The 21,680-nt window shown below is 39.3% G+C and overlaps 1 protein-coding gene across 4 annotated transcripts in view; it reads right to left on the bottom strand.

The window, feature by feature from the left end:
• Window positions 1-21,680, bottom strand: part of LOC143161198 (serine/threonine-protein kinase TNNI3K) — a 101,244-nt gene that overhangs the window by 49,029 nt on the left and 30,535 nt on the right. For all 4 annotated transcript variants that reach the window (XM_076339919.1, XM_076339915.1, XM_076339917.1 and 1 more), the window contains 10 exons: window positions 21,185-21,329; window positions 20,989-21,093; window positions 20,254-20,348; window positions 19,453-19,602; window positions 17,327-17,413; window positions 16,025-16,081; window positions 14,893-14,985; window positions 14,750-14,807; window positions 14,438-14,632; window positions 13,977-14,081 (listed from right to left, as the gene is read on the bottom strand). In XM_076339919.1, coding sequence (XP_076196034.1) covers window positions 13,977-14,081; window positions 14,438-14,632; window positions 14,750-14,807; window positions 14,893-14,985; window positions 16,025-16,081; window positions 17,327-17,413; window positions 19,453-19,602; window positions 20,254-20,348; window positions 20,989-21,093; window positions 21,185-21,329 — 1,090 coding nt within the window. The remainder of the gene's footprint in view (window positions 1-13,976; window positions 14,082-14,437; window positions 14,633-14,749; window positions 14,808-14,892; window positions 14,986-16,024; window positions 16,082-17,326; window positions 17,414-19,452; window positions 19,603-20,253; window positions 20,349-20,988; window positions 21,094-21,184; window positions 21,330-21,680) is intronic.

Here is a 21,680-nt window from a genome sequence, read left to right on the forward strand (position 1 = left end):
ATGAAAATACTTCAGATAGATAGAAAGTTTCCAGTCAGCCCTACCAAGGTTTATATGAGACTGGTCACTAGAGGGGGATGCAATGCACAGTTTGTAAGCATGCTACATTATCTCTGCATTTTCTTTCATTGTGGGACTCTGTGATATGGATCAATTATACCCTTTGGAAACACTCGTTTTAGCTTAAATGCACATGTTAATTCTGGAGAGATAATTCAAATTAGATTTACTTTGCCAAAAGTACAGAGGAAAAGAGCAAACAGTTACAAAGCATGGGAAATGTTGGAGTCGATAATACTTCCTTTTGCCGACTCTGTTATCTTACATAGCACTACAAATTAAGATAGTTTTGTATGTTTCTTGTGCTTGTCAATACGTTGTGGAACTAAACCATTTGGGAGTAACAGGCTTTATCAGGTCTACATCCCTTTTTTAATCTTACTTTATGTTTTATGTGCCCAATCCGTATGGACCAAAAAAGGAATAAGAAAGACAGAAAAAAAGGAGAGATCCCTTTTCCCCTCTCACAGTCTTTTAATCCCCAGTGAATGGCAGTGAGCATTAAATCAAATCAGTTTCTTTGACATTCTTGGTTACATCTCTCAAGACAGACACGTTCTCTGGCCATTTAGGAGACACTACTGGTTTTACAAGCACTGTGACACTGCAAATGTGGCTTAGTGAATCTTCAAAACCTTGATCTTGAAAATCTACCTTTCTCCTAATACCAGTCCCCATTTCATGGCTTTTGACTGGGCTGTGGAACTTGAAATTAAAGCTGTTGGCAGCAGTCCTTCCTCTTCCGTGGTACTTCTTTACGGAGGGATAGAGAAGCAAAGGATTGAAGCTCTGTCAATCAAAATGACCAAAATTGCATCTAGTCCAAAACGTCTTCTCTTGTGTGTTTTGTAAGGGGCTCAGTCTAATCTACTGGTAGGTTTTGCCATATGAAATGAAATATTCTTCTGCCAAAGATTTGAAGCCAGGTTTGAAGCCAGCTTTTTATACTATTACTAGATTTCATACAGGCATTTCATTTTGAAGTCAGTCCAACTTTGGGGAAGGTTTTGGACTAGATGATCTTGGAGGTCCCTCCCAACTTAACTATTCCATGATTTTATTAACCATAGCTTTCCAGTGGCCTCCCTTTAATCTCTCAGCATGCAAGCAGCTCTTTATGCAACAAACTACATCATCCCTACAAACTAGGGATTTGCTAAGGGAATTCATTAATTCCCCAAGCATTGATTAAACACCTATATGCATATTTATACACATACGGGCTTTTCCTTCTGTGGATCCATAAATGCCTTTCAAATGCACTTATTTCCTGCTCCTCTTCTTCATACTATATTGACTATACAAAACGATGTGTCATTTTACTGCAATGCCAACACATTTGACAGCATATAGTTATCAGAACTGAAGTGTTCCCTCCTGATACACAAATGAAATTTAGCTACTCATGCTCAGAACTGGCTATAGAAAGACTCTCCTTTTCATGCCAGTGTAGCAAATATGAGCACTTTTGCAGAAGGTAGCTAACCAACAACAAAGAATCAGCTTCTCTCTCTCGGTTCTGCAGGCTGGAAATGCCAGGCCAGTGATTTCAGAGTTTTTTCTCAAAACTGAAAGGATGCATTCAGTGTAATAGAATCTTGGTGCAGTCTGTGCACTACTGCTTGAGATATTCCATAACCATAGTTTTCTTATGCACCATAAAGAAAGACAGTTGCATTCTTAGGATTTTCACATTGCCATCCACCTGAACTACAGGACTTTCACTTGGGAAAACTCCTGGTGCGACTCATGTTCACAAGGTTTGATGGAGTTGTTTATAATTTGGAAAACTGAACACAAACACATAACCTTTATTTAATATAACAAAATTGAGGTCACTAAGGAGTTAGGAACATAAGCCATACTCACAACACTGTGACTTCGAATTGGAATCAGGGTTTACAGTGGCTAAAAACTAAGGTGAGCACCTACACTGTCGTCACTAGGGCAAAAAATGCAAAGCTTGGCTAAAGAGAGAGAACACAGTGGTTTTAGAAGGCACCTACTTTACGTTAAGAGAATAAAAGTCCTATAATAATCCAAGAGAAGGTGAAGAGGCCAGTCGATAGATGTTGGTAGATCTGGGACACCTGCAACTTTTAAAAGTTTAACTTCACTTTTAAAGTGAAGGTAAGCTATAAAAAGATTGATAGATTATCTGTTCCTTAAAGTCTTGAATACATAGTGACGTTCCAGCTGAAATTTATGCACTAGTCAACCAAAGTTATGGCCCACATTATACATACCAGACTCTGAAATGGTTGGTTCTAACAGCAGAGGACTGGGCTTGTTGACTCACATAATGTCTCATAGTCCTAAGCTGAGTGATGACTTAAATGATTCTTTTTGGTTTTATTATTTGCAGAGCAGGATGAACAAGAGACTAAGCACGGTGTTTGAAAAATACCCCCCATATGAGAAAAATGATATGCTTTCATTCCTGGCTGTGTAGAAAGAGATTATTTTGAATTTAAGTTTGTTTTCCAGTCTTCAGAATTATTTCAGGTTCATGTCTTGTTCAACATGACACTCTCAATTGAAGTTTTTTTAGAAAAGAAGATGAACTGTAAGATATGAGGGTTTGGGAAACCATAGTTTGAGGTCAGTAAATTGCAGAAAATAAGGGTAATAGATTTCAAGTAAGGATAGCTACTAGTTAGACTAAAAGGTGATCTGATTCACTTCACTCTATTTACAGCTTCTGAGGTCCTTCATTCTTAGCCTCGCAGCGGATTATTGCAACATCAGCGCGAAATTATAAATGGTTGTATCCTGCAATGGGCATTGATTCCAGGGGATATTACTCTGTACAAACTTCTGATGTGAGCCATAGTACTTAATTGATTTCGTCAGCGTCCAAATTACTTTTCTTGTAATATTGACTTTTTTCTGCAAAAGCATATACATGTGAGCAGAACAGTCTTCACATTAAAGACTCCGGCTTTCAAAACAGTTAAAAACATTTCTGTGCTGCCCTTCCAAACCCTGAGCAGTGTTTCTGAATGACATGTTACCAGACTGTGTGTAGCAGAGAAAGCAGGCTAAATAAATCATGAGCCAGTACCTGTGCTTTGACTCATGTACAGGAGTCCCACCGAGCTTCCTGCAAATTGAGGTTTTCAACACCTCTCCTAACTGTGGTGCTTGCTCAGGTGCAGAAACACAGATTTAATAGTTTAACACAACACATCCTGACTTAAAACCCTTGCTATGATTCCCTGCTCTCTCTTCTCTTTATAGAAATATACAAACCAGAAGATTGGTGCACCATAAGCATAAATGTAATTCCTCAAAATGCTGAGATAAGGCCTGAGCTGAGTGATGATTTCTCAGCTGCGTTCAGGACTCGAGACAGAGGATGTGACTGAATTGGGGATGCCCTGGCAGGGTGGCTCAAGAGGACCCATGGAGGGAAGCCCGTGGCGAGCGCCTCTGTCAGTCTGTTCCAGAGCAGTGCCTCTCCGGGCAGATGCAGACAGATGTTATTTTCCCTTTGGGAGACGGGCTGGTGCTGGGGCTGTGTGTGTGTCGGTACAACGCTGTGTTCAGTACTCTCTGCCCTGTGAGCAAACCGCTTGGCTCAGACAGAGCGCCACGGGCATTCTTCATTTCCAGCAACCTCAACGCAGAGACAGAGAAAGTCATGCCTGTCTACACCTGCGGGGAGGCATGTATGATGCATTTCCAAAGCAGCTCTTTGCTTTCCTACCATCCATAACAGGGTCATATTTTCCTCCGGTCAGGACACTGTCTCTTGGCCTTCCCTCTCTTCCTTTCCCTCCTGCCTGCTCCCCTGCCTGATCCTGGGATCATACGCTGGCCAGAAACACAGAGGCTGCTTCTCCTTTGCGTGGCTGTAGGGAATGAGATTGCTCCTCTTTATCCTCTTCTACTTTTCTGATGGCTTCACTAATTTTTATTCCAGGTAGACATGTGGCTGTGACCAAACCTGGAAGGAAGCATTTTAATGGGTGGTTACATACCCTTTTTCATGTAAGGAGACACAGCAAAAGGAAGAGGAGCCTGTGGCTGACATGAAGACGCAGGTACTTCATGGCTGGTTTTTTTGTATTTGTTTTTGTTTTAAGAGGAAACGCTCCAAAGAAAGCCTCCTAACATGAAGGATGCCCCAGTCGGGACTCCCATTCACACTGTCCTGAAGCTGGGGCACTCTCTCAAATCTTGATGTGACATAAGGCAGCAGCCTCTCTCCTGGGCCCCTGTCCAGGTGCAGCTCACGAGAAGGGTGATTCCTGGGGAAAAACGGTGGCACTGGGAACAGCAGAGAGCAGGAGAAGCCTGGTGCCGCCAAATCAGTGCCACTGAGCAGGGACCCGAAGTCAAAGGTACGTACAAGGGATGCTTTCCTCAGCTGTGCCCTCCCCTGCTCCAAAACTCGGCATCACCAACGCTCCCTTCATCAGGCAGGGAGACACAGGACTGTCTCATGCACTGGGGAGAAGACACTGGCGTGGCCTGATCAGGCTGCTTGGCTGGAGGGTTCCCCAGGACTGGCAGGGTGCAAGGGACGAAGGCGGGTCTTATAAACGACCTGAAGACAGTCTGAGAACCGATCTCCTCAGACGACGGAAGCTGAAGCACACTGGTTTTGGTGGGATGTGTGCCTTTCTGAATTTGTGATTTTAAAACAACCATTACAAAGGCAGAAGCAGGCAGCACTCTATCAGTCACCACGAAAAGAAGTAAACATATGCTCAGTGAAGAGCGAGCGTGGTTACAGTTCAGGATGTACAGTACAGCTAACATTTATTTCTGGGCTCTCTAAAAGGGCTCAGTAAAATCCATTTATTGTGACAGAACAGTAACAATGGATTGAAATTCATTATTACGCTAGAAGGATGTCTGGAGATGTAAGCTTTTCTTTCAAACTTTGAAAAAGCTTTATGGATCTCAGTTTCCTGGGAGAGACTTTGTAGTAAGTACATAAAACGGAAAATGGAAGGCAAACTTATGAAGAACAGATACCAGGAATTAACAAAACCGAAGCTTTGATTATTTTCTTTGTTTGTTTCTATGTTTGATCAAGATGAAGCACAGCCAGCAGCCAAGTGAAAAAGGAACTCAATGTGTGTGTTCTAAACAAAACATTACATTCACCCCAATTTGGAAAGGTCAGCTCAAGTATGTCAAGATTCTGTGAAGTCAGTAACACTGAGGTAGTGATGCGGTGCAATGCAGCGCAAATTGGGATTATTTAGACGGTATCTGTGACGCTAATCAGCAGGGAAGGATCCACATGCCTAAGAGGAGTTAAAATACCTTTAAATGTGGCTGGTTAGGAGAGTGAGAGCCACGCAACAGAGCTGCTGCTGTGAGCACGTTTTTGCACACAGGCTGCCCTGAGCAGGATCAGCTCTGCACAGGGATGCGGTCCCTCGTATCCTGCACAGTGCGACTGCACTAGTCTTTTATCCTAACAGAGCCACAGTTTAGGAATCAGCTGTACTGTTACAGGCAGCTCAGAAACAGGCTGAAGTGTGGTGAGTATCACTTTTTCTAGGAGAAAAAGAAAATCCTGAGTTTTTACACACTAATTCGTCTGTTTTTCAAACCACTGTGATACTATCACGGAATGCAAATCCATATTGCTGCAGGGACGAGACATCTGCCATAGATGCTAGCAACCAGAAAAGCTGAAAAGAGCTGGAATAACATCTCCCCACTTCCACGCTTAACTAGGTCTAGCTGGATATCTAGCTGAAACAGCAAGACACTGTTCAATTACTGTCACACTTTCTAGAGAAAAGAGGAGGTTCTGTACTTGGTACGGAAACTTGACGAGAGAGGAAACCTTTAAAAATAACTGGAAAAGCGAGCTATTGCCACGTTTACAATCTTTTACAGCTCTATAAAAGTTGGATAGAATCAAGCTTAGGGACAAAGACAAAATACATGCTATTTAAATATTTGCTAGTGAAAGACATATATCCAAGATACAGTACAAGAATATAGAACATGATCATGCAGGCAAAATATCTTTTGCTTGTTGCAAAATATCATTTAGTAGGAAAAGTGTATATAGAATCTATTGAAAATTGATTTCCTGATTCAAGGAAGCTATTGCAATTGATTTCATTTTCAGCAAAGAACACACAAGAGGAAGCAGAAAAACGCCAGTTGCATGCAATAAATAAAGAGCAAGGCTTTTAGAAATTAGCATCACAAACGCAGATTTTCAAACAAACTGGGAATGTGGGGAAAGATTCACAAAATGCTTTAGCTAGGTCAAAAGCTTCCAGTAACTCTGAAGATCAAGGTTTTCATACACCAGTCACTACGCCTTCATGGCACATGGCTTTTGAAGGGCTGAGCAAATTACAACATAAAAGTGTACGAATGTGGATACAACAATGCTTACATGATATTTATCAAAATGTTGACTGATGCAAGTAAATTCAGGAGAGTGAAAAGTATATGAAAAAAAAGAAATGAAAAAGTTGTCGATGGCTTACATGATGAAGGGAAAATGCAAGTAATATTGATGGTCTCAACAAAAAAGCATAACTTGCCCATATTAGAGCTGTAGATATGAGCAAGAACAGTCAAGTGAGGAACACATATTTCACCAGGTAACAGTTTTTAGGACAGAAAAAATTTAAGCTCTCCCAACCAGGACTCCCACAAATCACTGTCTTCAAGATTTCTAGCTTCACCTAAACCCAAACCTTGGGATGATAAATTTAATCATAAAAAGTGTAGTGGGTCCATACAATGTAGCCATGACTCTTTCAGTTTACATTTAATCTGATTTTAGCTCCCATATATACTTTGCATCAAAATATTTAAGTGATTTGAGTATGACATGTGGAATTGTTTTGAGACCCCCACCAGATGTCAAATGAAAATATTAATCAAACGCAAGGCTAAACTAGAGAGACTCTTGAAGGCTGTACCCTGGGTTGAATGTAGGCACACGAATCAATCACAACTACAGACTTTTCTGTGGTCTTGGTTCAAATTTGACCTCTGTCAGTAAGGACAAAAATTATCACCATTTCTCAATGTGAATAAAATGTATTGAGCCCTAGCTTCAACTTCAATCTACTCAAGGATTGTATAGACCTTGAATAAACCCAACTTGACGATACATATAGTCAAGACCTGGCTTGACGGTTTTTGTGGAGAAGCCGAGAAATCAATAAACAGACCCTTTCTATGCATGGCATGCGTAAGTCTTTCTGACAAAACAATGCCGAAATGCCCATCTTGGTGCTGAGTGTATGGACATATCTGAAAGCAGGAGGTAGTCTCTGGAAGAGTTTTGTCAGTTTGGTACCACCAGTGAACACTACAGTTACTAATTTTTCTTTTCTAAAGTAAAAAATAAAACCCACAGAAAAAACGCTTGGAAGGTACCTCTCAAAAATGCTATTATTGCCTCAATGGCACTTGGAAATTTGAAAACCACAGATGAGAAAGGAACTCTTAAGCCTCTGTTTTGAGAAATACAGCAAGATAAATCTGATCTGAGCTGAGCTGACAGAAGGTTAATAATGAGTTCAGCAGAATCAGAAATTAATTGTCTTCTGTTAAGGCCACACACAGTTTGAAATGGTGAGGCCAAGCATCATTCTCTTCATGAAGCCATGGAGAAAAACGAGAAAAGAATCAGAAGTGTGTAATCATCCTGGCTTTTACAAAAGCAAGTAGTTCTGCGGGCCTGCCAGATGCAAGGGCTTCTCCCTCTCAGGGCAAGACAGGCAAAGCACAATTCAGTGGTGTCCCTTTCACAGATAACAGGGCCATGAAAAGATCCTTCTACCTTTAACACACTGTAGGTTTAATGAAAGGCAACTGCTGTTTTAAGATTTCATAAGGGATTTTATAACAAAGAGGAGTTGCAGACACCACCCCCATTACCACCAGGCTTCCATCCTCTCATCTTTCTCACTAAGCCAGCTCTCAGAAACTTTTACAGATAGTTAGAGCCATCAAATGAAGGTTAGTTGCTCAAAGGCTTGGTCCAACCGTGTTCAGCTGTTACAGCTTAAATTAAATTGATACTAAAGTGGTCTCTTTTTTATTAAAGTGCTATAATCATTGTGGCTACAATCCCTCACTACGGTATAAGTAGTAATAAGCTGATACATGTCACCATTGCTGATAGCTGTCAGAACTTCTTTTTCCAGAACTGGAAAGCAAAATAAAACTCCCAATTATTCTCAAAATGGAAGGATAACCCTTTTTCCAGGGTAGACACATGAAAGATTCATTTTCTTCTCTGTTCTGTCAAGCCATATTGCAGATTTAATTAATGCATTATATGCATTGCATTGGATTTCAGAACTCACAAAGAGGGTTACAAGCTATGTGAAAATTTAAGGTAGAAAATTTAAGGTAAAATATTTAAGGCTCCTGTGAAGCCACTGGCAAAACTTAACACAAGAGGGTCAGAATTTCACTGTTGGTCTTTCTCTTCAGTTGTCATAAAGATTTTCATCTGATAATTGTGCCTGTGGGCAGACTGGGACTCATGCTGAAAACACGACTTCTGCTCTCACAATAAAAACTTTCAGAAGTTAAGCTACTCTCAGCACCACACATCAACCGCACTGATGTCCTTATAGCAAATTATCTTTTGACCCTGACAAATATGATCTGGTAAAAGTTCTGTGAGGCAATGATACGCTTTTTGGCTTTCTAGTGAGATACTGTTTTGGGTTTTCTTTTGTGGAAGACATTATTTAAAATCCTTCAGTGCAGCACTATTTTTCTAACAGCCAGTAGTGACAAGGCATAAAGCTGAACCATTAGGTCTGGATCGTTGCTGTCCTAAAACAGTTACACAGACTGCAGCATTCAGACATGGGGCTCTTGGCTTGCATCACGACTGAGGCAAGAACTACATCTTCAAAAGAAAGCGTCTTCCTCTGAGCTCCACAGTTTGGTGGCCCAAAAGGAACCTGTGAAGGGATGCAGGTATATGAAGGAGGTTCACTGATGAAGTGGAGGATGTGTGAAGTCAGAGCCAGTGGGGTGAGGAGAAGGGAACCTTGACTGTAAGGAGGAGAACAGGTGGTGGACATGGATGGTAGCAATGGAGAAATGAGGCAAATACAATCATGGAAAAAAAAAAGGGTAGTAAGAAGACATTCTTCCAGCCTGTCTTTTTAGTAAGTCAAGATGCAGGTTGCTTTCTGCACAACAAATCATAGTGAATCCACCTTATACTTTAAAAACTGGGCACCCACTGATAAGGTCTGGCCTAAACAGCTTTTTTTCTGCAACATTTCCCAAAGCCTCTAGGACTGGTGGAGCCATGTCGCTGTTACCAACAGCTAGGGTGTTGTGGTTTTTTTTTTTGAGAAAGAAAGGTTAATGTAGAAAAGCTCTGCCCAGTGCCAAGCTTTTCCTCACAATTTAATGTACTGAAAGTTTGTAATATCAGCAGTTTCTCTTTGCTTTTAACCCAGACCTTGTTGTCCAAGATGGGCTAAGATCCATTTGCCAAAACAGTAAAGATACCTAGTTAGAAACTTTTAGCAATCCTGACTTAGGCCAAAACTGGAGAACTGAATGTCCATCTCAATACTCAGGACTTACAAGGGATGCCTTGTAAAAGCAGAAGAGATGACAGTCAAAGGCAGAAAGTTGTTTGTTCAAAGCAGTGCACAGCTATGCTGTGTGAGAGGAAAGCCCAACCATCCCCAGTTCGAATGATGTGCCTTTTGCGTTAAAGGGTTAGCAGAACTAAGAATCATGTTTTGTCTTTAGCAAAAGGAGGCATTTTCATCTAAAATCTCACAATCCTAACACAAGTTAGGTATTTCACCACCCTTCACTGGAATATGCACACCCTGAGACTATTTTCATAGCTAGAAAAACAAGAACAGATTTTCTCTGCGTACACCAAGGACTCGGTGCTTCCACTCAGGTATTACCAGAGAAACTGAATGAGTGCACTGACCTGCACTAGATTTTAGCTCTTAGAAGTGATCCAATCAGAGATGCTTTTATCTGTAACAAATGGGCCAAATAAACCCAGAAAGAGCTTATGGGAAAATATTTGAAGTAAAAAAGACAAAACAAACAAAGAAAAGGAAAAGAAGCAATGTAAGAAAATGACAAGGCGTTATTTGAAAGCACAGTGCTATGCTGAAAATAAACTGAGAATTCTCAAATGGAAAATTAAAAAAACCGAAACAGATTAAACAAGTATTTGTATCCATCCTCCCAGGACAATAGAATAAAGTGTTTGCCTGTGTGGGAAATCCAATCAACAAGGACAGAAACCAATGAATTAAATGTTCAGCATATCATCATTTCAGTTATTAAAAAATTAGAGAGTCTTCATAATGACAAGGTGTCAGGACCAAGCATACTCTGCACTGAGGAAAAATAGCGAGACTGGGAGACAGAAACTGAAGAAGCCTTAGTTGACATTATCAAAAGCTGACTTAATTCAGGATATACCCCTAAAGACTAGAAAACAACAGTATAAGGCACCAGTAACACACCGGGAAATTAGAGACCAGACATCTCACTGCCAGTCGTGAGGGGAACACGTGAAGCTGTAAGGGGATCAAGAGGTGCAACATCTGCCGCAGCGAAGCACCGCCTGGGCAGGAGCAGCCGATGGCTGCAGAGGGGGAATCCCCCACCCCACCGATCCCCGGGGTTCCCTGCGGCCGCTGCTGCCAGCGGTGGGGTGCTGCAGAGCGGAGAGCACGGGGCTTTTTGGGGAGCGGTTGCTGCCCACCTTGGCTCTGCAGGTGAAGGTGGGAGCTGAGGCATCTCTGCCTGCCCGATCACGCTGCAGAGAGCCCTAACGCTGCTCAGGAGGAGGATTCCCACGGGATCAGCGCTGCACTGACAGCTTGTGCTGCAGGCAGGCATCACTCACAAATGTAGTCAAGAATACACACTTTGCGCTTTCCCTTCTAAGATTTCCCTGAATCCTGAATTCCTCCCGAACCACTCAGAAGTGGTTACTGCAAAGCTTTGCAGTCTAATCACCCGATAAAGAGTTGTAAGTAGTTCAAAATGTGTTAGAAGAGAATTTGAATAGGGCTTAAGAGTTTGACTGTCCTAATATCTCCTGCTAATTAATGGAACTGTCTGAATAAGTGATTTTAATGAACTGTTTCATTTTGCTTTGACTCAGAACATTTTATGGAGCTTAATATTATTGATGAAAAAGTGGGGAACAGACATTTCTTGTCAACCAAATTTTACTTGTTCATATGAAGAAGAAACATTCATTTTTTCATTTTTATTTTTTGAGATTTATTTGATAAGTAAATTATATTTTAAAAACTTTGAATTTGAATTAGAATTAAAAAAATTAAAAAACTAGGAAGAATAAAAAAGAGCATTTAAAATGTCAAAATGAGGCATTTCAAAGGCCTCTGAAATGTGGGTTCAGGCTTTCTTAGGCTAAAAGAATTTTGATAAGTGACATGGTTTTTGAAAGTATTTAGTCAATCCAAAGTGCATTTACAATACTCTTCAACAGACAAACTTTATGTAGCTCTGCTACAGTAAAATTGCAGAGTGTGGCTTATATTAATATACTTAGATTAACCCTCCATATAGTCAATATACACGGATGAATATAGCATGTCAGCAATATTCTTCTAAACATCATACATTTATCATATCCATACAGAAACACCATATCTGCACATTTAAATAAAGTCATTGGGTATGTAATTGGCAGTGGTTAACAGTAGCCATTTTTATGTGCTTGTAGCAGTTTTAATATGAGCAGATGGATGCAGTCATACGTAGATGAATAAAGCAAAGTGTGCTAGAATTTGCAGTCAGAGTATAAAGCAGAATTTGTGCCAATATTGCTAACTTAGGGCACATAAATCCCAGAAGACTGGCTTGAAGTGATATGGTTTGTAGACTGCACTTTTCAGGCTAAAATAAAGAAATGTGCAGTTTGTTTTGCATTAGTGATCTGATTTTCTTCTTCAGTCTGCAAGGATATTTTTTCTTTCATAACCACAAATAGAGTTATTCTTTCGTTTAAAAAATGACTTCAAGAGCAGGTACTCATTTTTGAAAGTACCCTTTTGAATCCAAAGTTCTTGGGCACTGAGAGAGAATTCAAGACATTGTCATTATATACATGCCTGGCTCTCCAATTTGTCACTATGGGCCGCTGCCAGAGACAGGACACTGAGTTTGGTGGGCTTCAGCTTGCATCCCTATGACTGGTCTTACATATACACACACTGTGTCCGTGTTATGCTTCAAATCCCAAGAAACCTCCCGTTTATAAAAGACAAATACTACATTTGAAGTCCCTCGCTTCATAGGTGTCCTTTGTAGAGCTGTCAGTGTGGGTACACTTGGAGCAAGAAAACAGGACTTTTCATGTGTGCAAGCCATGCTGTTCTCCTGGAGATGCCAACAACAATGTCCAGAAAATTGCTGCTGTCTCATATTTTTTCAGAATTTCATACCAGAACCCTGAACTGGGCATAGTCTCACAATCAGTTTACTTCTTCACCTAGCAAAGGGAAAAACCCCAGCTCCTTTTTCTGAAAGAATGAGTGTCTTTCATAAGGAATCTTTCACTGCAGCTATCAGTGTCACTAGGAAATGAAAACTTACAGCAAGATGCCAGAAAATGTTATTTATTATATCACCACAACTCTACAGGCCCAGTCACTTGTGATATAAACAAAATGAACATTTCTGTAATTTTTTTAAAAACAAGTAGTTAAGCTAGTGGAAAATTAAGAGGTGTATGTCTGACACTGAAGAAAACCCATTTTGTAACTCACTTCATCCTGCTTTTTAAGAATTCTTTCTGTAGCAGCTTTCTTGTCACAGTGCTCGTACATATGAAGGAGCTGTTTCCAAGCAAACTACTGCGGCTAAAAAGTGCAACAGCTATTCAGCACTAACTTTCTTCACCTGGTTGCTTTTCTTTAAATACATTTACAGGCAATTTTGGTTAGTCCCCTTCCAAAGCACAAGTTAGTGCAGAATGGCTAGTCTGAGTGATTTCTGATGTAGACATGACACAAAAAAATTCCGTTCAGTAGAGAAGATGTTTCCTGCTTCTAACAAAGACTGAATGATGGTGGGCCAGATGCGAGAAAATACTAGGTTTTAGCAGTTGTGTCCTTTAATGACAATTACAGTTTAGCAAAGGTGACTCATAGCGGTTTGTATAAAAGCTCTGAGTTTTTTCAGGCCAGTTTCATTTCCAGAAGGAAATCTGGATAACCGACTCATGTAGACTCTCTCCTACTTCTTTGCCAGTGGCACTGTCAGCTGACACCTGGGCTGGGGTTTACCTACCATACCTCTATGAGTGTCAGCATTAGGCACTTAGTCTAAAGTAGGTGGTTGCTCCCCTCTCTGTAACAAGCACAGGCTCGTCCAAGGCTCCTCCCTTTTCAAGACAGGCACCTAAAACAAACGGGAGGGGTTGCCTTCTGGATGTCTTTTCACATTTCTGCATTGACCTTAGGGGGACTAGTGACTAGTTTAAATTAGGCACTTGATTCTTAAAGGGGCAAAAGTAGGTGAACTGAATTAATTAAAGTTTTGGATTAAAATAATTATACTGGGGAAATATACTACATCACATAAGTTGTAAAAAGGCTATCCCACAGGACTAATGTATGCAAATAGGGTATAAATATTTTGTAAATTTCAGATATCTGTCAGCGAAATTATTATAAGCATGACGTTGACTACCGTCTGTCAAGTCATTCAACTAAAATGTATTAAAGCCTCCAGTGAATGTGAAAGCGTCGTGCCCCAATTCCCCAGTCCAACTGATGCAAGCAGACCCTCCTCAAAGCTCCATCAGTGTTAATGAGATCCCGCACAGTTACAAGGGTCTGCAAATACAGATGAGACTGCAGGCCATCATTGTTGCTTTGAGGCTTCATATTCCCTGAATTTTTAGGATAAAGAAAGAAACTTACCTGTTCAAATCACGATGTATGATTGGTTGTGTAAGATTGTGGAGGTACTCCATGCCTTTGGCAACATCTACAGCAATGATTAATTTAGACTGCAGATCAAGAGTTCTATATTTTGAAAAAAAAAATAATATTACTCAAAGTTAATAAACAGACAAGAATTATCTGTAAATTATTTTTATCTGTAAATCATGGAACCTTTAAAATTGTTTTAAATACAAAATAATGTTATATAATCTATGTAATGTAAATGTATATAATGTAAAATAATGACTAAATAACAATTTTGTGATTACTTATTAATTTCCCTTGTACACCCAATAATCTGAATGAAAGCTAGAATTTTTCTAGTGTGTTCCTTTCTCTATTGTTGTTTACTGAAATGAATAACATTTACATCAGCATAGGTTTACTGGTCTTCTGAATTCTGTACCACAAGCCCAAGCAGAGAACGAGCGGAATACCTCTTCTGTTCATGAAGCAGGGAGAAGAGCGATCCTCCAGAAATATACTGAGTGACTATAGCAAACTGACTTGGGTCATCTAAGCAAGCTCCCACAAACTGGATGACACATGGATGATTCAATCGGCAGAGAATAGAAACTTCACGACAGAACATGTCCACGTCAGATTTGGAGCAGTAGGTATTGGCTCGATAGCTTAGAATTTACATGAGAGAAAACAGTAAGGCAAAAATATAATAAAATATGGGGTTTTTTTAATACTTCAAACTAGGTCATTAACCAAAACAAGATGGAAAAGTCTGATAAACTTACCGTTTGATTGCGACAATTTTATTTCTGCATCGTCCCTTATATACTTTTCCAAAAGACCCTAAAATGGTTTAAAATAAATAACCACAAAGATATTTATTATCAACATCAGACATTTAAAACAGATGCATTCTTATTTCTGGTACCTGAGCCGATAATCTCATGGAACTCTATTTCAGAGAGCTGAAGATGGAAATGTGATGGCAAACCAGCACGGAGGAGGAGAACATCTGCCTTTTCTGCAAAAGAACACACTTATCCTATTTGTAAAATGCGGGGTCATGGAGAAGGACAGAATATAAGCATTTAACTTCACAAAATTGTTGCACAGTAAAAGCTGATTTTCCTCCTGTAAATTGGTTGACTGGTAACCCTATTCCCTTTTCTTTCAGTAACCACAGTAAACCGCAATAACAAATACTTGCAATGCTACAGTTGCCTTGGGCTTTCTTGGCTTTAAAATCTTACCAGTGATGAACGCTGTCCCATAAGCATATTCTGCCTGTATCATGTCATGGTTGCATAAAATTCTTTATACGGAGAATTAGTTCCCTTTTTTCTGTATAGCTAGTGCTCATTACTGATGCAGGAGTTGTTATTCCAGATCTGACTGACTCTTTAGTGACATGTGAAATCTAAATTTTGCAACTTAATTTAGTTAGCAAACTTCTCTACCTTGTCGATCTTTTTGGTTTATTACTATAAAGTTTATCAGAATATTTCTAAATGGAATATTTTAATGCTGCTATGTAAAGGATGTAAGGATTTGACTGTATCCAGAGTGAATATTCAAAGTGGAAAATTGAAAGCACCACGAAAAATGAAATATTTTAAAGTACAAATATTCATCTGAATGTTTTATCTATATGTGTTTCAGGTTAACACAAATTATTTTTGGACAGAATTTTTCTTGTAAAGATAATCCAGGCATTTTACAGTGGAATTCAATACGATATTTGTTTGCATTCATGGATATGTGTGTATTTCATTAGTACTAATTCACAATGACATCCTTTTCTCCAAAGAAATAAAAATATATTTTAAAGTAAATGAAAATAAGATAAATACAGGAGTTATCATGATGCCGAGCAACGAAGCTAAGTATATTGTTTCCTAAAATTATTCTAGGGAAATATAGCTGCTGCTTATGCACATCATTACATTTCTGAACAATGAAAATTCCAGGAATAATGAATCTTGCGTAGTATGTTTAGGCTGACAAACACCTTGGGCAAAAAGACCATAAAAGTTCAAGTTTTCCCTTGCCATTGAGAATACCTTTAGTCATGCTTTTAATCTTTCCTAGAGGGGATGGGACTGACACATAGGAACCATCTGAAATAAAAGAACAGAATGAATTTTACGGAATTCAAAGACGGTGTAAACATTTGTACTGACAAATTAATGAGGCAATGATTGCTTAAAGAATGAAAAATAAAGGGGTGAAAATACACATAAGCACACAAACCCATATGATTGTGACATTATATTGCTGCGTTCCTGAAAATAATTTGGATATAGCTTTACTAAATGCTGTAGAACGATACTGATTTTCACTGGTGTTAAAGAAGGCCAACATAGCCTTTTATGTCAGCTCGGTTCTGCAAAGGAACTCAGATCAGATTCACAAGTTCTGACAGTTGGGCTGCAAGCATATTGCACTGTTTAGTTCACTGACTAGATTTTCCAAAAGACCTCAGCTTTCTCCATGTACCAAAAATTTCATCTCTTGTTTTTCTGCTTAAGTGGGAGCTGAGTTCTTTTAACAATCAGCATTAAGAAATCTGTCTGGGTGTGTTAATTGCTTGCCAAAATAAATTTCCAATACATACATAAACTTAGTCCTCTAAAGATTTACGTACACTTGAGATATACTAAACCTAAACCTGGAACAGGTCAAACTACTCTGCAGAGCTGGAAATGCAGGAAGCAGATTGATTCTGCTGCTGACTGTAGGGTTCCTCCTGTTTCCATGGCAGGAGGAGTCAATGACCTGGACAAGCCGCAATGTATAACTTATTCACTCTCTCTGTAGACAGTGTCAACACACTGCAAAATGTTCTGTTTATCAGCTGCTTTCGTTAACGTTCTTCTTGCCACTTGTCATTTAGTTGCCAATAGAAATGAGTATTTTTGTAGCAAAAAGGGTAATTAATTTTTCCCAAGGGGGAATTAGATATCCAAAGATGTTAAAAAATGTAAGGGGGACTGAGTATAGAAATATACCGAATGTCAGTAATCAAAGGAGCATCAGAGCTAAACAACACAAAGAGAATGGCTAAACAAGGTATTAAGGATGTAAAAAGATATGAGTAATGATTACTAGGGATTGATCTTCATCTCACAGCTTTTAGCTTTTCTTTCTAGTAATACAAAGTGACAACTCTATTTTAAGATAAAGGAAGAATTTTGACATAAATAGAGGGTACCTGGAAAATGGGGATTCTCATGACACTAATTTTTTGTGCCAGACAGAATTGATCCAAAGCTCCCTGACATCTGTGGAATATTCCCAGAGACTTCAGCGGTCTTTGGACCAGACAGTTCGGTTAGAGAATAAAGTGATTTCTCAGACCATACCTCCTCCAGGTTGTGAGTATTCATTACAGGGTGATTCGTCTTGAGGTCTCTTATAATGCTTCAGAAGGGTCACAATGGCATCATGACCTAGGAAAGAAAAAGGAAATATAAGGATTTGCAGGTAAGCGCAATAGTCTTTTTTTTTAATTGATTTATACAAAATCAGGAGATTTTTTAAAAAATGTGCCTATAAAACATGTAAACAAAGATACAACGGCGCTAATCTGAAACATACTATGATTCTTAACTACAGAAATATAGGGAAATACCTGCCAGTGAAAAAAAACATGTTATTTTCATGAGTCCACCTAATCCTAAGTTGCGATATATGTCAATAGAAAAAACCCTGCTACAGAAATCCTAAAATGGAAGTTGACAACAGCCTTCAATAGGCCTTACAAGGACAACCAGTGCCTGAAAATATTTCAGTTCTGGTGTCCTAAACTGGACAAAACTTGTACACTATATTGCTGTAGGCAGTTGCTATACTCATCATTCTCCTTTGCAAGGAACCAGAAGAGAGCGGTGTGTGCACAGCATGCTCACTCTCTCGGATGTTTGATGCACAAAGTTCTGCTTGGTAACATTCAAAATTCTTTTCTAAACCTTTCAAAGATGAGTTTTCCCTCAGTAATTTCATACAGAGTATTATGCCAATATCAGGTTTTTGAAAGGCCTTTGAAATCCATAGTTTTACTACATTACAGTCATTCTCATAATAAGTGGTACTGCGATGCTTTTGGAGGAGGGGGGAATGCCCCAGAATCCTCCAACTTTAACTTATATTTTCCCCCATGCCCTAGAAAACATACAGGAAAGAAGAGCACTTTCAAGTTCTTGCTTTGTGCTCACTGTAAATGGCTGGGCTCAGCACTGCTTATTCATACAGCCAGGCCGACGGGAAATGTTCCCGTTTGCTGCTTACAAAGATGAGAGCAGGCAAGAAGAGAAGGAAAAGATACGCATTTGTACTGAGGTCATGGTGCTTGGATCATGTACCAAATGCTACCTATCATTGCCTGTTTCTTCAGTTGCAAAGTTTGTTGGCATTTCTTTAAGGATATTTTTCAGAGATACCCTAATGAGTACAAACTTTTTGGCTTATTACAGGGAAAGACCAGTAAGCCCACAAGTTACGGAAAGGTTGTTTGCTAGATCTTCTAGCGTCCTGCAAAAAAACTTACAACTCCAACTCTTAAGCGTGCTAGAGGAAACAGACGAGGCAGAGGCTTTTTTGCTGACTCTTATCCTGTTATCAGAAGCTACCTTCTACAGCAAAGAAGTCCTGCTGACTCACTAGGCTGCCAGGGACATGAGTTCACACCAAAGAGTGTCAGCATAATGGAACAATTCTCTAAAACATAGGAATTTAAATCAAGAACAGGTTTTTACAGATAGCAGCTTTCTGGACATCCAAACTCAGAGGATGCTTGAACTAAATGTTTGAAGTGTTATCACTTAACGTAAATGTTAACTCAAAGAAGATGGTCGCTTCTTTATCAAAGCAATGAAGAGACTGTCTTCCACAGTCCATAAGGGTGGAATGGCAATGCCAGGAAGAATAAACTGAAGGGTATCCCACATAAATACATGCTCTCAAACACCGATGAAATCCATAAATGGATGTGAACATCAAAAACATTTTCAGGAAGAAATAAAGCTTTTTATTTGTGTGGAGTCAAAAAAAGGACAGAAAACTGACACATTGCTGTACATATAGGACAGGAACCATGGAAATGCCTTGCTTTGATCCATATTTGCAAGAATTTAAGATTAGTGACTCTGATTCATCGCTCCTTGTAGCGCCTCCTTCAGTAATAAAATTAAAACTCCTCATGCACATTCCAGAGGGAGAATTAGCCTTTTCTGAACAGGCTGTACGTTTTCTATTTTAGCAGCACATAAATACACCTGTCCTTGAGTTTGTGTTGAATTAAACTGATGTTTAACAGAGTATCTGAGAAGATAAAGAAAAGGTCTGTTTTTTGTAACCCCTCATGCTAGGAACTGGAAAGCAGATGGTGAGAGCTCTTAGTCTACAGGGGCTGAGGGGTTATTTTGTACTGTTCTCTCCTTCCTGTACTGTTCTTATGGACTTTGTAGCAGAAACTAGAAAACTGAAATACCTTTCTCATAAGCCCACATCAAACAGGTTTGCTCATCCTTTTCTCCACTGGACCTGCTGGGATCACAAGCTACCAGATTCATATCAGCTCCATTATCCAGTAAAAACTGTACAAGTCGAATATGACCATGGTAGCAAGCACAGTGTAATCCTAGAACATCAGAGAAGCACAGTAAGCACAACTATCAGAACATCATGATAGGACTTGCAGCAACAACTATAAAGCACAAATTTATTTCCTCGATAAAGGAATATATTATAAAAAAAATACCTGAGGCAATAGGGGAAAATAAAATATTAATGCTGCAAGAACCAACCTATTGCCTGCTACACAACATATCAGCTTTTACTTTACCACCTGCAAATCACATTTAACAACTTTGTACGTGAGGAAAAGCAAGTAGAAACAAAGGAGGCTCTTTTTTTCATTGCCTGTAGTAGGAACATGGAGGTGTGCAGCCCTTCAGACACTTTCTCCTATATGCCCATACCCTAGAAGAATAATACTTGGGCCCAATTCTTAAAACTGCTTAGAAGCCTAACTATAGGAGAATCACTTTACATCAGGTTCTCTTACTCATATACAAGCTAATGAGCCTGACACATCCTCACTGAACTCTTATCACTTCTATGCCTGCCTGCAAACATATTACAAAAAAGTTGAGATCTGTCTGAAAGGTAATTGGATGCTGATCATCGAATTATCATGGGAATTACCCTGGAAATCCTGATTGCGTATATGGCTTCCAAATTTTTTGGTGCTGGTATAGGCACTCATATACAATAAGGATGATGAAGTTACCTGTATGTCCATCTCTTCCCTGGTGATTGATGCTTACAACATTCTGGTCAAGAAGAAATTTTACAAGTTCTATGTTCTTTCCGTAGGTGCAAGCACTGCAAAAATAAAGGGAAAAGTGAATCCTATAGTCCATAAAAGGACAAAAATTTAAAAAGAATTACACAGAGATAAAAATGTAGTAATAGAATAAAGGATCTTTAGAAATGTGCAAATGCACCAAAGCATGTTCACTTCTGTCATTTCAGAAACATTCTAATTATTCTTGTATAAATTAATTTTGCACAGCTCTGCAAAATTAATACAGTCTGTTTTGCAAAGTGCCTCTTAAATAACACTTTACAAACTTACAGCATCATGACCAAACTGTGTTTTGCCACCTCATTTCTAATTTAGAATATCTAGACTCCAGCAGGTTTCTAGGCACAACAGGCTCTAAACTCAGCTTCCAAACTGGACAGAAGGTGAAACTGTTATTCATACAGATGTTGACGAACCTGATGCCTTTCCTACCTTTCTCACCCTTACTTGCTCTCTGTCTCCCCATTCACTATCTGGTTCTACCTCTTACTTCATGTTCTCTCCTGTATCTCAGGATACAAACTTAACATCCATGTCGAGCTCACTGCTTTCTTTGTTCCTCATCTGGCTGTTGGTGAGACATTTGTTATTTCGGGTGTTGTATTGCATGCATGTATAAGTGGAATTCTATTGATAATGGCGTTTTAAACATCTCACCTGTGGAAAGCCGTTTCACTGAATATATTTTCTTTAGTGAGACTTTCTGTTCCTGAGAGCTGAATTATTTCCTTGACAACTTCAAACTTTCCACTGTAACACGCACTGAAGATGAAGACAGTAAAGAGTTGTTAACGACACCAGCTTTCTAATTAGGCCCAAACCATGTAAAACAGAGCTTCTCCACATGACTCACAGATGTAAAGGTGTGTCTCCATAGATATTCACCACATGGGGTTGAACTTCGAAGCTGCTCTGGAGTAAGAACTTCACAATTTCATGGTGTCCAAATCGACAGCAGAAATGCAGAGGAACGTGATCCTCATTGTCCTGAGCATTCACTGCCATTTGACCCAGAAAGAGACCAAAGAAAGTATTTTATAGTTAACATAGCTTGTTTTGGATATTTAGTAATGCTTTATGTGTTGTGCACATACGTTATGTAACCTCCTGCTAAAATATTTATGGTCCTATTTCTTTAAAGCTGAAATTTCTGTGAGCTTTCATATATCAAGACTACATTACTCAGTGTCATCTGTCAAGATGATTTTTTGGACTTAGGGTATAATTGCTTTCTTCCAATAGCAGATGTATTGGATGTTTTGATGTAGCTTTCCATGAATGAATCACAAGTTATAAATGACCCTTAGAAAGAGCAATTGCTGTCAGTATATTACAATGTGAAGCAAAAG

Source organism: Aptenodytes patagonicus, chromosome 5, assembly GCF_965638725.1.
Source record: "Aptenodytes patagonicus chromosome 5, bAptPat1.pri.cur, whole genome shotgun sequence".
Lineage (NCBI taxonomy): Eukaryota > Metazoa > Chordata > Aves > Sphenisciformes > Spheniscidae > Aptenodytes > Aptenodytes patagonicus.